Source organism: Mustelus asterias, chromosome 4 (assembly GCF_964213995.1).
Source record: "Mustelus asterias chromosome 4, sMusAst1.hap1.1, whole genome shotgun sequence".
Lineage (NCBI taxonomy): Eukaryota > Metazoa > Chordata > Chondrichthyes > Carcharhiniformes > Triakidae > Mustelus > Mustelus asterias.
In genome coordinates this window covers 143,110,346-143,127,168 of record NC_135804.1, presented here as the reverse complement: position 1 = coordinate 143,127,168, position 16,823 = coordinate 143,110,346, and the positions used below count along the sequence as shown (strand labels likewise).

At 46.3% G+C, this 16,823-nt stretch overlaps 1 protein-coding gene across 1 annotated transcript in view; it reads right to left on the bottom strand.

The window, feature by feature from the left end:
• LOC144493174 (arrestin-C-like) overlaps nt 1–16,823 on the bottom strand; it is a 68,345-nt gene that overhangs the window by 19,947 nt on the left and 31,575 nt on the right. Inside the window, exons 10-15 of the mRNA XM_078212071.1 lie at nt 15,733–15,817; nt 14,202–14,274; nt 10,769–10,906; nt 8,714–8,797; nt 6,799–6,822; nt 4,135–4,187 (exon numbers count right to left, since the gene is read on the bottom strand). Coding sequence (XP_078068197.1) covers nt 4,135–4,187; nt 6,799–6,822; nt 8,714–8,797; nt 10,769–10,906; nt 14,202–14,274; nt 15,733–15,817 — 457 coding nt within the window. The remainder of the gene's footprint in view (nt 1–4,134; nt 4,188–6,798; nt 6,823–8,713; nt 8,798–10,768; nt 10,907–14,201; nt 14,275–15,732; nt 15,818–16,823) is intronic.

The window sequence follows — 16,823 nt, the reverse complement described above, 5'->3', positions numbered from 1 at the left end:
TTCATAATAATATTTTGGAGTTTCTGATCAGTACCCTAACAGCTGATGAACAAATCTTTCCTGAGTACATTAAGTTGAATCAAGTTTGAATAATGAGTTGAATCTTCAAGTTATGCTTAAGTTTATTGTTTACACTTTGGAGACAAATTATGGAAATATGGTATGTCTCTCATTGACTAAGGAGAGGGATGTGGTATTGTAGTGTTTTAAAATTGCAATGTATGTTTTGTCCACTTGAAGCTATCATACATAATTTTACCAGCAGAGGCAGTCTGCAACAAGAGAGTTAAAAGGACATCAAAGAACAAAGAACAATACAGCACAGGAACAGGCCCTTCGGCCCTCCACGCCCGTGCCGCTCCCTGGTCCAAACTAGACCATTCTTTTGTATCCCTCCATTCCCACTCCGTTCATATGGCTATCGAGATAAGTCTTAAACGTTCCCAGTGTGCCCGCCTCCACCACCTTGCCTGGCAGCGCATTCCAGGCCCCCACCACCCTCTGTGTAAAATATGTCCTTCTGATATCTGTGTTAAACCTCTCCCCCTTCACCTTGAACCTATGACCCCTCGTGAACGTCACCACCGACCTGGGGAAAAGCTTCCCACCGTTCACCCGATCTATGCCTTTCATAATTTTATACACCTCTATTAAGTCTCCCCTCATCCTCCGTCTTTCCAGGGAGAACAACCCCAGTTTACCCAATCTCTCCTCATAACTCAGCCCCTCCATACCAGGCAACATCCTGGTAAACCTCCTCTGTACTCTCTCCAAAGCCTCCACGTCCTTCTGGTAGTGTGGCGACCAGAACTGGACGCAGTATTCCAAATGCGGCCGAACCAACGTTCTATACATCTGCAACATCAGACCCCAACTTTTATACTCTATGCCCCGTCCTATAAAGGCAAGCATGCCATATGCCTTCTTCACCACCTTCTCCACCTGTGACGTCACCTTCAAGGATCTGTGGACCTGCACACCCAGGTCCCTCTGCGTATCTACACCCTTTATGGTTCTGCCATTTATCGTATAGCTCCTCTCTACATTATTTCTACCAAAATGCATCACTTCACATTCATCGGGATTGAATTCCATCTGCCATTTCTTTGCCCAAATTTCCAGCCTATCTATATCCTTCTGTAGCCTCTGACAATGCTCCTCACTATCTGCAAGTCCTGCCAATTTTGTGTTGTGCGCAAACTTACTGATCACCCCAGTTACACCTTCTTTCAGATCGTTTATATAAATCACAAACAGCAGAGGTCCCAATACAGAGCCCTGCGGAACACCACTAGTCACAGGCCTCCAGCCGGAAAAAGACCCTTCCACTACCACCCTCTGTCTTCTGTGACCAAGATGTGGAGATGCCGGCGTTGGACTGGGGTAAACACAGTAAGAAGTTTAACAACACCAGGTTAAAGTCCAACAGGTTTAATTGGTAGCAAAAGCCACACAAGCTTTCGGAGCTCTAAGCCCCTTCTTCAGGTGAGTGGGAATTCTGTTCACAAACAGAGCTTATAAAGACACAGACTCAATTTACATGAATAATGGTTGGAATGCGAATACTTACAACTAATCAAGTCTTTAAGAAACAAAACAATGTGAATGGAGAGAGCATCAAGACAGGCTAAAAAGATGTGTATTGTCTCCAGACAAGACAGCCAGTGAAACTCTGCAGGTCCACGCAACTGTGGGAGTTACAAATAGTGTGACATGAACCCAATATCCCGGTTGAGGCCGTCCTCGTGTGTGCGGAACTTGGCTATCAGTTTCTGCTCAGCGACTCTGCGCTGTCGTGTGTCGCGAAGGCCGCCTTGGAGAACGCTTACCCGAATATCAGAGGCCGAATGTCCGTGACCGCTGAAGTGCTCCCCAACAGGAAGAGAACAGTCTTGCCTGGTGATTGTCGAGCGGTGTTCATTCATCCGTTGTCGCAGCGTCTGCATAGTTTCCCCAATGCCTCGGGACATCCTTTCTTGCAGCGTATCAGGTAGACAACGTTGGCCGAATTGCAAGAGTATGTACCGTGTACCTGGTGGATGGTGTTCTCACGTGAGATGATGGCATCTGTGTCGATGATCCGGCACGTCTTGCAGAGGTTGCTGTGGCAGGGTTGTGTGGTGTCATGGTCACTGTTCTCCTGAAGGCTGGGTAGTTTGCTGCGGACAATGGTCTGTTTGAGGTTGTGCGGTTGTTTGAAGGCAAGAAGAGGGGGTGTGGGGATGGCCTTGGCGAGATGTTCGCCATCCCCACACCCCCACTTCTTGCCTTCAAACAACCGCACAACCTCAAACAGACCATTGTCCGCAGCAAACTACCCAGCCTTCAGGAGAACAGTGACCATGACACCACACAACCCTGCCACAGCAACCTCTGCAAGACGTGCCGGATCATCGACACAGATGCCATCATCTCACGTGAGAACACCATCCACCAGGTACACGGTACATACTCTTGCAATTCGGCCAACGTTGTCTACCTGATACGCTGCAAGAAAGGATGTCCCAAGGCATGGTACATTGGGGAAACTATGCAGACGCTGCGACAACGGATGAATGAACACCGCTCGACAATCACCAGGCAAGACTGTTCTCTTCCTGTTGGAGAGCACTTCAGCGGTCACGGACATTCGGCCTCTGATATTCGGGTAAGCGTTCTCCAAGGCGGCCTTCGCGACACACGACAGCGCAGAGTCGCTGAGCAGAAACTGATAGCCAAGTTCCGCACACACGAGGACGGCCTCAACCGGGATATTGGGTTCATGTCACACTATTTGTAACTCCCACAGTTGCGTGGACCTGCAGAGTTTCACTGGCTGTCTTGTCTGGAGACAATACACATCTTTTTAGCCTGTCTTGATGCTCTCTCCATTCACATTGTTTTGTTTCTTAAAGACTTGATTAGTTGTAAGTATTCGCATTCCAACCATTATTCATGTAAATTGAGTCTGTGTCTTTATAAGCTCTGTTTGTGAACAGAATTCCCACTCACCTGAAGAAGGGACTTAGAGCTCCGAAAGCTTGTGTGGCTTTTGCTACCAAATAAACCTGTTGGACTTTAACCTGGTGTTGTTAAACTTCTTATTCTGTGACCAAGCCAGTTCTCCACCCATCTAGCCACCTCCCCCTTTATCCCATGAGATCCAACCTTTTTCACCAGCCTACCATGAGGGACTTTGTCAAACGCTTTACTAAAGTCCATATAGACGACATCCACGGCCCTTGCCTCGTCAACCATTCTGGTCACTTCTTCAAAAAACTCCACCAGGTTAGTGAGGCATGGCCTCCCTCTCACAAAACCATGCTGACTATCGTTAATTAGTTTATTCCTTTCTAAATGCGCATACATCCTATCTCATCACTTGTTCTGCTTGTGTAGCTTTGTGTAGTCTCTGGGTGTTCCTGCCCGAAGAATCTTACAGTCAAGCATACAAGGCTACGGGCCAAATGCTGAAAAATGAGATTAGGAGAGATAGGGACCTGATGGCTGGCGTAGCCATGATGGGCTGAAGGGCCTCTTTGTGTGACTCTATGACAATGATAGACTTCAAGAGGGGATAAAGAGGCTGGTGGAATAGGTGAACATGTGGCAGATGAAATTTATTTATTTTTTATTCATTCGTGGGACATGGGCATTAGGCAGGCCAGCATTTAGTGCCCAGCCCTAGTTGCCTTTGAGCTGAGTGACTTGCGAGGCCATCTTAAAGGGCAGTTGAGAGTAAACCACATTGCTGTGGCTCTGGAGAGATACAAGTAGGCCAGACCGGGTAAGGACGGCAGATTTCCTTCCCGAAAGGACATTAGTGAACCAGGTGGGTTTTTCCGACAATCGACAATGGTTTCATGGTCATCAATAGATTCTTAATTTCAGATATTTTTTATTGAATTCAAATTTCACCAGTTGCTGTGGTGGGATTCGAACCCAGATCCCCAGAACATTAGCTGAGTTTCTGGATTAATAGTCTAGTGGTAATCCCACTAGGCTATCGCTTTCCCTTAATATAAAGAAATGTGAACTGATACATTTCAGTAAAAAGAACAAAGAGAGGCAATATAAAATGGAAGATACAATTCTAAAAAGGGTTCAAATCGTTAATGGTGATGGGGAAGGTTCTGGTACCTAAACAGTACTTACCCTCAGAGGGTTTAGGGTGCATCAGATAGAAGGGGACCTCCACAGACACCTCACTAAGATATAACAGAAACAAACTGCATCATGTAAAAGCAAAATACATCATAATAATCAGAATTTTTAATGTTTCACAAGTGTCTATTAACCAGTCATATGAATACTCGGCCCAAATTTTCAATAGAATAGAATCACTACAGTGCAGAAGGTGGCCATTCAGCCCATCTACCCTGCACCAGCTAGCCAAAAGAGAATCTTACCCAGGCCCATCCTGCTGCTCTATCCCAGCGACTCATTTACCATGGCTAATTCACCTAACCTACACACTTTGGACACTAAGGGGCAATTTGGGCATGGCCAACCCACCTAACCGACATTATTTTAGACTGTGGGAGGAAACCGGAGTACCCAGAGGGAATCCATGCAGACACAAGGAGAATGTGCAAACTCTACCCAGACCAGAATTGAACCGGGATCCCTGGAATTGTGAGGCAGCAGTGCTAACCACTGTGCCACCATGCTGCCCTCCACCATGTGGCGAGGCCTCCAATTGAACATACATTGCTCATGAGTCTCAGGACACTGAGGACGTCCTGACGTATACAATTTTGTGGTACTTATATGGGAAATCTAATGTTTCAATGGCCGGTTTCACTCTGTCCAGACTGCTCCTTGATTCCAATGACAGTGGATCAGATAGTCAGAACCACGGATACGTGGGCTGCTTGCACACCTACCCTAGTTTTCACAAGGATTTGGCTATTTTTTCACAGCAGGTTTAAAACCAACGTAACTCTTCAGTAAATCAGCTGGATTGTCAAAACACTCCAGAGCCCACAGTGATGTTCACCCCCATCCCAGCAATGTTGACCCCCCACCCCCTTCTGCACCCCAGATAGTGCTCACCCTCTCCTGCACTCTCAGACAGTGCTCGCCACCCACTCCCCCTCCCCACACCGCCCCCCATCTCCCACCGGCTTACCAGTGCTCACCCATTCCCATACCCCTTCTCCTAACTCACCTTCCAGAATCCCTGGCTCCTGTCCGACTGATGTTGAAAGAGCCAGCATGGTTGGGGAGCGCAGGGCCGCCGGGGTGTTTTCGAGAGGTGAACGGAACAAACACTGCTGGGGACGTGAGAGAGGGGTATACAATGTTGGGGGAGGTGAACAATTTCATGTGTGTTGGGGGGGGGGGGGGGGCGGGTGAAAACGGGCAAGAGTGCAAGGGGGGTGTTAGCCCTGTCAGTGGGGGTGAGGGGAGATGAACATTATCAGGTGTGGGGGGCGGGTAACAGTCTTGGCAGGGTGAGGGGGAGGTTAACAGTATTGATGGGTGGAGGGGGATTAACACTGTCAGTGAGGTGGGGGGGATAACACTGTCAGTGGGGTGGGGGGGTTAACACGGTTGGTGAGGTGGGGGGGTTAACACTGTCAGTGGGGCGGGGGGGTTAACACTGTCGGTGAGGTGGGGGGGGTTAACATTGTCGGTGAGGTGGGGGGGTTAACACTGTCGGTGAGGTGGGGGGGTTAACATTGTCGGTGAGGTGGGGGGGTTAACACTGTCGGTGAGGTGGGGGGGTTAACATTGTCGGTGAGGTGGGGGGGTTAACATTGTCGGTGAGGTGGGGGGGTTAACATTGTCAGTGAGGTGGGGGGGTTAACACTGTCAGTGAGGTGGGGTGCGGGGGGGGGAGTTAACACTGTCACTGGGGCGGGGCAGCTTCTGAAATTGAGAGCTCCATTTAAAGCTCCATTTAAAACAATGTCAGTCATTGAAGTGAGGACAGATTTTAAGGGGCGTGTCTTCAGTTAATTTTGAGAAACAGGGCCATGGCTGCCTTGGAATTATTTGAGTCCTCACCGTGTTTGCCCCTTGTCCCTGTCTCCTCACTAAAGCTCGCGCTGGAAGCTGCCACAGCTCCGTTGTGAAATGATAAGTGGGCAGCTTGAATTGGAGTCAGTGTCAGACACTCCAACACTGACCGGACAATCTGGGCCCATGGTTACAAGAGCAGGCCTGAGGCTGGGAATTCTGTGCTGAATAACTCGCCTCTTGATTCACTAAAGCCTGTCCACCTTCTACAAGGCACAAGTCAGGAGTGTGGTGGAATACTCCCCACTTTCTTGGATGAGTGCGGTTCCAACAACACTCAAGAAGCCCAACACCATCCGGGACAAAGCAATCCTCATCAACAACCCATTCACCACTTCAAACATTCACTTCTTTCACCACTAGAATAGGGAGGCTGCCGTGTGTACCATCTACAAGATACACTGCAATAATACCAATTCTTTCCAAATCCACAGCCTCTACCACCTAGAAGGGCAAGAGCAGCAGAAGCATGGGCACACTACCGATTGCAAATTCCCCTCCAAGCCTCACACTTGGATGCATATTACTGTTCCTTCACTGTTGTAAAATCCTGGAATTTCCTCATTAACAGCTCTGTGGGTGTACCTTCATCACGTGGACTGCAGTGTTTCAAGAAGATGGCTCACCAACACCTTCTCAGGGGTAATTGGGAATGGGCAACATGGTCACCTTGCCAATGATGGATATACATATCTCATGAGTGAACAAAAAGAAAACCCAACAATCAATTCAGCTGTGGCACTGTCGCTGTGAAAAACAATGCTCAGAATTGAATGTGATAAAATTCTTGCTGACCTTGAAGTGAGGTCTCCCAAGATCCTAAGGAAAGGAAATAAAAACAGAAAGAGAAATAAGAACACACAAAAAAATTAAAGTTTAAATGTTTATTTATTCGTGTCACAAGTCGGCTTACATCCACACTGCAAGGAAGTTACTGTGAAAATCCCCTAGTCATCACAGTCCGGCGCCTGTTCGGGTACACTGAGGGAGAATTTAGCATGGCCAATGCGCCTAACCAGCACATCTTTGGACTGTGGGAGGAAACCGGAGCACCCGGAGGAAACCCACGCAGACACGGGGAGAATGTGCAGACTCCGCACAGACTGTGACCCCAACTGGGAATCGAACCCAGGTCCCTGGCGCTGTGAGGCAGAAGTGCTAACCACAAAACAGATGGACAATTAAATATATGACAGATATGGGCTTTGAAATTGATCCGCATGCCTCCCATTTTGCATGCATTGCTCAGATTAATGATTCCCCAGTGTGGAGGGCAGTAAGTGTCTTCCCAATTCCAATTGGAAATGTATTCCACTTGATAAGGTCAAACAGAAGAGGTGAAGCAAGCATCTGGTGCTTTACACGTTCAAATAAGGGGGTTGTGTTCGTGCCCTGTACAATTCCCCTCCAACTCGATTTACTTCATCAATATAAACTTCTGTTCCTTTCTCCCTCATATCCTTGCCCTAGTTCCCCTCAAATACCAGAAAATCATCCGTCTAGTGAAGACAGGCATCGCTCAGTTTCCATGCTGCATTCGAGCTGAACAATCTTCAGCTGGGATATAAAGTTAAGGGGTGCTACAATCAGGCGTGGGGATGGGGGCGAAGCTCATCACTTTTCACTGCTGGAAATTTTTTTATGCACGCTTGTCAGGCGAAGGTGATCAGTGGATTGACATGGTGCTCCAATGGCTGAATGGATTGCTTTACTTTACGATGAATGAAGACTTGAAAAAGGTAGCAGAGGGCCTGGAGCTGTAGCAAACATCAGTCTGTGCGTTCAGGAGAAGAGGAGAGATAATTGAAAAAAGGGGGAAGAAAAGTACATATGAAAGGCTTTCATAGCATCCCTACATTGCAGAAGAGGCCATTCAGTCCATTGAGTCAGCTCCGACTCTCTGACAGAATATCTTACCCAGGTCCTCTACCCCGCAACTCTACACATTTCCCATGGTCAAGGGAGAAAGGGACAGAAGTTTATATTGATGCGATAAGATGAAGTAAAGGGCACGGTGGCACAGTGGTTAGCACTGCTGCCTCACAGCGCCAAGGACCTGGGTTCAATTCCAGCCTCGGGTCACTGTCCGTGTAGAGTTTGTACGTTCTCCCCGTGTCTGCGTGGGTTTCCTCCGGGCACTCCGGCTTCCTCCCACAGTCCGAAGATGTGCAGATGAGGTTGATTGGCCATGGTAAATTGCTCTTTCGTGTCAGGGGGATTAGCAGGTTACGGGAATAGGGCCTGGGTGGGATTATTGTCGGTGCAGACTCGATGGGCCGAATGGCCTTCTTCTGCACTGTAGGGATTCTATGATTCTATGATCTAACCCACACATCTTTGGAGTCTGGGAGGAAAATGGAGCACCTGGAGAAAACCCACGTAGACACGGGGAGAATGTTCAAACTCCACACAGATATTGACCCAAGGCTGGAAAAGAACCTGGATCCCTGGAGCTGTGAGGCAGCAACACTAACCACTGTGCTGCCCTTGAGTGTAGTGGGACCACTCGTACAATGTATCGGTAAGTAGCAAACATGAAAATCAGGGTTGCCAGCAACCCTTCAAGATTGTGTCCAGAAATGTTTTAATTCAAATTCACAAATGATCCAATTCAATGACAGCTTTACTTTTAAGTAAATATCTTATTCCATCCCATGTGGATTCAGCCTTGGCGAGAGGCGAGAGCATTGATTGAAGAAAGGTTACTTACCCTCCCCGGGAGACTGTCACCTTCACTTTCAGCAGATAAGACACAATCATTCCGAGGACCTCTTTATCCAAGCCTGCTCTGAACCTATTAGGATTCAGAATCAAAGCACAAGTGGGAAAGTGATTGCGATGGAAAAGGAGACATGAAAAAACGTAGAAAATAGGAGCAGGAGTAGGCCATTCAGCCCTTTCGGGCCTGCCTGGCAAGTCCGCTCTGCCATTTGATCATGGCTGATATGTTTCACCTGCCTTTTCTCTGTAACCTTTGATCCCCTTACCTATCAAGAACCAATCTATCTCTGTCTTAAGTACATTCAATGACCTGGCCCTCTGTGACAATGAATAGCTCAGATTCACCACCCGCTGGCTGAAGAAATTCCTCCTCATCTCGGTTCCAAAGGGGTCTTTACTCTGAGGCTGTGCCCTCGGATCCCAGTCTCACCTACTAATGGCAATCAATGACCCAGCCTCTACTGCTCTCTGATGACAATGAGGATATTCCTATTTGGATAGAGATCCCAAAGGCATATTTTTAATTGTCTGCCTTACAGAAGAAACGGAACCCAGAAATGACCCTTATGGCAGGTATGTTTGAACTTCCCCTCAATGAGTCATAGAATCCCAGAATCACTACAATGCAGAAAGAGGCCATTCGGCCCATCGGATCTGCACCGACTACAATCCCATCGAGGCCCCGTAACCCCGCGTATTTACCTGGCTAATCCCTCTAGCCTACACATCCTGAGACACTAAGGGGTAATTTAGCATGGCCAATGCACCTAACCCGCACATCTTTGGACTGTGGGAGGAAACCGGAGCACCCAAAGGAAACCCACACAGACACGGGGAGAACATGCAAACTCCACACAGACAGTGACCCAAGCCGGGAATCGAACCCGGGTCCCTGGTGCTGTGAGGCAGCGGTGCAAACCACTGTGCCACTGTGCCACCCTATACATTAGTCAGTATACAGGATGTTTGAATGTTTGTTCTCTGTACCTCTAACTTGTTATCACTACCGTCAATACATTCCCTACATTTTCTTTCACCTTTTATGATCTCTCATTCCACCTAAAAATGGAGAGGTAAGAGGAGATCAGGTATTCTTTCATTGGAAGAGAGGGCAGACTGGATCGTGGTAAGGTTGTGAAGGCCCTGGGCAAGGCTTTGGATGGGCCGAATAACAGGACAAGCTTAAGATGAAGGGAAATAACTGGAGTGTTGAGATCGGGGTGAGCCTGGCCGGAAATAAGCTGTATCAGGTATCAGGCAGGGATAAGAATGGGTGTGTTATTGGGCAAGGAAGAGGCTTGAAGTGATGGTGGGCCATTGAGCTTGTGAAGGGGGAAGGCGTGAAGAAAATTATGCAGAATGGTCAGACTGTAGAATTGAAAGGGGGACAATGAGACAGAATTTGAACAGAGGATTTCCATTGTTAATGAAAGAGTGCACATGAGGGAATGAAAAATAATTACTAATTACTCTGCTGAATTTTTAAAAACTTCATTCATGGGATATGGATATCACTGGCTGGGCCACCATTTATTGTCCATCCCTAATTGCCCTTGAACTTGCTATGCCATTTCAGAGGGCATTGTTAATAGTCAACTGCATCATTGTGGGTCAGGAGTCACGAGTCACGTATAGGCCAGACTGGTTAAGTGTGGCAGATTTCCTTTCCCAAAGAGCATCAGTGAACCAGATGGGTTTTTACTACAACTGACAATGGTTTCAGGGTCACCATTAGATTTCTAATTTCAGATTTTCTTTTACTGAATTCAAATTTCACCACCTGCCACGGTGGGATTTGAAGCCAGCTCCCCAAAGCATTACCCAAAGTCTCTAAGATTACTAGCCCGATGATAATAACACTATACCACTGCCTTGCCTAAATTCATTAGCATGTATCCATACGCTGTTGATCAGTATTCTGGATTAGAATACTATTTAATTTCTAAAACCTAAATTGGATTCTGTACCACCTTCTTGTATGAGTTAATGTTCAGTTTGTGTATGAAGAGGACAGCAGGAATAGGCTGTTAGCCATGGCACTTACATGGTACTGGAGGCTAGGTTTGTGTCCTGATGTTTGAGTTTGCCATCCAAGGCGAGGCCTTGTTTCTGCCGGTTCCCTTCCAGAGTAGGGGTGAGGCTGTAAACTTTGGTGAAGGTAGAATTGGGAGCCACAGTGTCACTGGAATCACACACAATAAAATCCAAACAATTTTACAATGTTAAACAGGCTTGGATACAAATTATTTTTGAAATTTGGGTGGGCAATGATGTGATATGCTTCTTGTGTATTCAGTTTACTAGTCAGAGCTGTAACATTCATATTTCACTTGAAGAGTGATCTCGAGTGCTATTTTTTCTAAAAAAAAGGTATCAATCATTTTTTCCTCGTGTCATTATTCATTCATGGGACACGGATGTCACTGGCTGGCCAGCATTTATTGCCCATCCCTAGTTACCCTTGGAGGGCAGTTGAGAGTCAACCACATTGCTGCGACTCTGGAGTCACCTGTAGGCCAAATCAGGTAAGGACGGCAGATTTCCTTCCCGAGAGGACATTAGTGAAGCAGATGGGTTTTTCCGACAATCGACAATGGTTTCATGGTCATCATTAGATTCTTAGTTCCAGATATTTTTTAATTGAATTTAAATTCCACCATCTGCTATGGCGGGATTTGAACCCAGAACATTAGCTGAGTTTCTGGATTAATAGTCCAGCGATAATATCACTGGGCCATCACCTTCCCACCTCTAGCTGAAGGATAGGCAAAGGCCAACTCCCAATGCAACTCAATAACTCATTGCTGAGAGATATATTAATGTGACTCAAAGCGATCCTCTGATTTTCCTTTCATTTTCCTTCATGAAGGAGTGCTTGTTTTCCATTATGGCTTCTCTTGTGGTACGGGTTACACGTGTGAGTCATTATTTAGGGAACTGAAATGGCAGAGACTCAGATTTAGAGCAGGGAAAAGAAAGCCTATGTTTACTGTACACACATACGCACACAAACATACACGCATGCATGCATGCACACACATCCACTCGCGTGTACATGTGCATGTGTGCACATTCACAGGTCTAAACATATTCAACCAAGCAACATGATATTACTGGCATAAGATTCCCATCCTTCTGGGCACAGGCTAAGGATGGGAACTACATATCTGCCCCTCAGTCATTCAGAGAAATCAGCTTGGACAATCAAATCTATCAATTTCTTGATACCTTTCTTCAACTAACAGACTTAAAAAAATCAGAAATAGAATCTTGATGGTTGTGCTGGTAGAAAAATTAAAAGACAATTCCCATTAGAATGAATAAAAGTTTAATGGGAGACAAAGTCTATTTCATAAAGAACAAAGAACAATACAGCACAGGAATAGTCCCTTCGGCCCACCAAGTCTGCGCCAATATGCAGTTTCTATCCCTCCGTTTGCCTTCTGTCCATGTGTTTGAAAAGATACACCTTGAACATTGCTAATGTGCCTGCCTCCACCACCTCCACTGGCAGTGTGTTCCAGGCACCCACCATCCTCTGTGTGAAAAACTTTCCCCGCACGTATCTCCTAAATTTATCATCTCTCACCTTAAACCTGTGCTCTCTTGTAGTTGACCCTTCCACCTTGGGAAAAGCCCCTGACTATCTGCCCTATCTGCGCCTCTCATAATTATATAGACGTCTATCAGGTCGCCCCTCTGCCTCCGTCTTTCCAGTGTGACGACCAGAACTGCTTGCAATATTTCAAATGCGGCCTAACCAAAGATTTTTACAGCTGTGACATAACTTGTTAATTTTTATACTCGATGCCCTGGCCGATGAAAGCAATTATGCTGTATTCCTTCTTGACCACCTTATCCACCTTCGTTACCACTTTCAGGGATCTGTACGCCCAGATCCCTCTGTATGTCACGCTGCTAAGGGTTCTGCCATTTACTGTATAATTTGTACCTGAATTTGATCCCCCAAAATGCATCACCTTGCATTTGTCTGGATTAAACTCCATCGACCATTTCTCTGCCTAAATGTGCAATCTACCTATATCCTGCTGTATACTTTGACAATCCGTGTCACTATCTGCAACTTTTCCAATGTTTGTGTCATCTACAAACTTACTAATCAGACCATCTACATTTTCTTCCAGATCATTTATACATATTGCAAACAACAAAGTACTGATCCCTGTGGAACACCAGGAGTTACTGATCTCCATTCTGAAAAGCACCCTCCTGCCACTACTCTTTGCCTTTTATGACCAAGCCAGTTCTGTATCCATCTAGCCAGCACACCCCAGGTCCCATGAGACTTTATCTTTTGTACCAGCATGCCATGAGAGACCTTGTCAAATGTAGACAACATCCAGTGCCTTTCCCTTATCATTCGTTCTTGTCACCTCCTCAAAAAACTCAATAAAAGTTGGTGAGACATGACCTACCCCATACAAAACCATGCTGCCTATCACTGACAAGTCCATTCACTTCCAAAGACATTTTGTATCTCAATCCACCAAAATGAATGCTGGGAATATCCTCCCCTTCTTTCACCAGATGGGGTGGCACAGTGGTTAACACTGCTGCCTCACAGCCCCAGGGACCAGCCTGGGGTCACTGTCTGTCTGGAGTTTGTACATTCTCCCCGTGTCTGCGTGGGTTTCCTCTGGATGCTCCGATTTCCTCCCACACTCCAAAGATGTGCTGGTTAGGCGATTGGCTGTGCTAAATTGCCATTTAGTGTTCTGAGATGTGTAGATTAGATGGAATTAGCCATGGTAAATGTGTGGGATTACAGGGATAGGATGGGGGAGAGGGCCTGGGTAAAATACTCTGTTAGAAAGTCGGTGCAGACTCAATGGGCTGAATGGCCTCTTCCACACTGAAGGGATTCTATGCATAAAACCAAGTGGAAGCTCTGTTCACTTTCATGATGAGTAAATTCAGCTGAATTCAACTCTGCTTCTCCTTCTTCTTTCCCCTTTTTGCTTTGAGGGAATATATTTGTGCTCCACCCATTACCCTTCTGTGCCCACACATCAGTCTGGAGAAAGCTGATAAAGTTCGGTGTAGCACATTGAGGTGAAAATCAATTTGCTGCCACACCTCTCTCGATAATTCCCCTGCTGGAATCTCACACACTGATGCATTTAATTGCAATGCAATGCCTCGCACACACCACAGTGTACACGCGCACGCACACTCACACATACACACACACTCACACCCGTACACATACGTACATGCGTACACACACATACACACACATACACACTCACACACTCACACCCGTACACATACGTACACACGTACACACACATACACACACGCGTACACACACACTCTCATACACACACTCACATTCACACACTCACACTCACACACACACATATATATGTGTAGATATACACATATATACAAATAGACATGCAAAACCTCCCATAGAGCGCACAAGTGATTCATTTGCCAATGCAGACATAACTTACGTTGGCTCTTCTGAACAGACTGTCTTTGCATATTTGTCAAGTTGATAGAGGACTACATTCGTGATCTGATCGACTGATTGGACAAAAGGACAATGTCAGTCACAGTAGCTGGCAGGTAACACTCACAGTGCAATACCCTCTCTGATATGAAGTAGATAATCAAATGTTGAAACCACGCTTCCTCTGCAGGGTTACAGCTGATGCTGCCTGCATCCTGTTCCTGGCTCAATGTTTCACACTTCCGATTGTGCGAAAGTTCTAATGCCCCTGAACTGTCTGGGAGAATGTTCGAGAGCACACAATATAATTTACTGGCAAGTGCAAACGGCTGCACATTAGTGGGACAAAATAATGGGCAACTTTATTGCAAAATGAATGGAATATAATTAGTGCAAACTGACTCAGGCAACTTAACACTGACAACGTGTGGGGAATGTGGCAAGGCAATTAATAAAGATTACAAGTACAAGGATATATATAGCTAGGATAGTAGAAGACAGGCCTATTGAGGCTACATAATGAATTAGTCAAAGACCAGTCACTAAGGACTGTATATATTCTCATTATCACAGTATTAAATGCTTAACATGATCAGGTTTGGGTTGGCAGTGTGGGGTGGGAGCACTTAGCTGGAACCAGGTGAGGACTAAATGACTAGTCCTGTCCCTCCTGACTCACAGGACACCTAAAATAATAGTCATAGAGTCATACAGCACAGAAACAGGCCCTTCAGCCCACCATGTCTATGCCGACTACCAAACACTAATCTGTGCTAATTCCATTTGCCAGCACTTGGATCATGGCCTGCTCTGCCTTGGCTTAATGCCTTAAGTTACTTATCTAGCTGCACCTGTTCTGGCCACATAGTCTGCCTCTGGTTTGATGGAGAGGCCTTCATAGTTCAGGCTTCTAACTATTATTGCTGTTTGGGTTTTGATGACAAAATCGGGAATCTATCTGCACATTTAAAGTAGGATATTGCAGCACAGTGGTTGGTGGCATGGTGGCACAGTGTTTAGCACTGCTGTCTCACAGTGCCAGGGACCTGGGTTCAATTCCAGCCATGGGTGGCTGTCTGTGTGGAGTTTGCATTTTCTCCTCGTGTCTGCGTGGGTTTCCTCCGGGTGCACTGTTTTCCTCCCACAGTCTAAAGATGTGCGCGTTAGCCTGATTGGCCATGCTAAATGGCCCCTTAGTGACAGAGGGACTAGGGTAAATATGTGGGGTTATGGGGATAGGGTCTGGGTGCGATTGTTGTCGGTGCAGGCTCGATGGGCTGAATAGCCCCCTTCTGCACTGTAGGGATTCTCTGATCACTTATTTCCAGCACGTGTCCCTGCCTGCTCAAAAAACCAGGCTTACATCTGGAAGCAGTGGGTTCACAGTGAGTGTCACTCACTTTATTCTAACTGGTTGGTCCCGGTTAATGCCAGATGGGATGAGGTAAGGTGGGGCGCTTGTGTTTAACCATGCACACCAGCACCTGACAGAAAAACAAACACAAGTGTGCAATTGGGCAAGTTGCACTTACCGCATAACTTAATCTTCTTCACCACCTTATTTGTGTTATTGTTGATGTGGATGGTGACTTCGATTGGTTCTCCATGGTAATACATCTGTAAACATAGGAACATAGAAACATAGAAGATAGGAGCTGGAGGAGGCCATTTGGCCCTTCTAGCCTGCTACACCATTCATCACAATCATAAAAGAATCACAGGAATCGTAGCGAGCGAGAGAGAAAATTCAGCAGACCATTTAAAGGTCTGTTGAACTCAGGTGGGAATTTCCTGTCTTGGAGTGCTCATGGTCGGAAAATCCCGCCTGTAATTTCTTCAGCGTCCCAGCATCTTTCAAGTTCAAAACAAATGAATTGATCAGTAACTTCATCACTAGTTTCAGCATTCATTTCTGAAAATATCATTTATTATCAACTCCAAAGATTGTTTTTCCGTTTTGGTGCCAATTGCCTCTAAGGGAACAGCCCCAACACCATAACTGGCACAGTGGTCAGCACTGCTGCCTGACGGTGCCAGGGACCTGGGTTCGATTCCCAGCTTGGGTCACTGTCTGTGGAGTTTGCACGTTCTCCCCGTGTCTGCGTGGGTTTCCTCCTGGTGCTCCGGTTTCCTCCCACAGTATGAAAGACGTGCTGGTTAGATGCATTGGCCATGCTAAATTCTCCCTCAATGTACCTGAACAGGCGCCGGAGTGTGGCAACTGGGGGATTTTCACAGTAACTTCATTGCAGTATTAATGTAAGCCTACTTGTGACACTAATGAATAAACTTTAAACTTTTAAAACAGCCTCATCTAATTTCTTTTTGAAATTTAGACATTGGGGAGAGGTGGGCATCACTGGCTAGGCCAGCATTTATTGTCCATCCTGAAATTCCCTTTGTCCAGTCTGCCCACTGCCCAATTTCTGTTTGTTAGGAATTCTATGTCGAGAATGACGGCACATCTATGAACAGTGTATTAGTTTGCACCAGTGCTCACATTTTATGTAACATGTTAACAAATGTATTTTCATCAGGGCTTGGATATATTTGGGATTAAATGGCATCCACTGTGGTTTGGATTGGGAGTGTCGGACAAGGGAAAATCTGCAAATATCAGAGG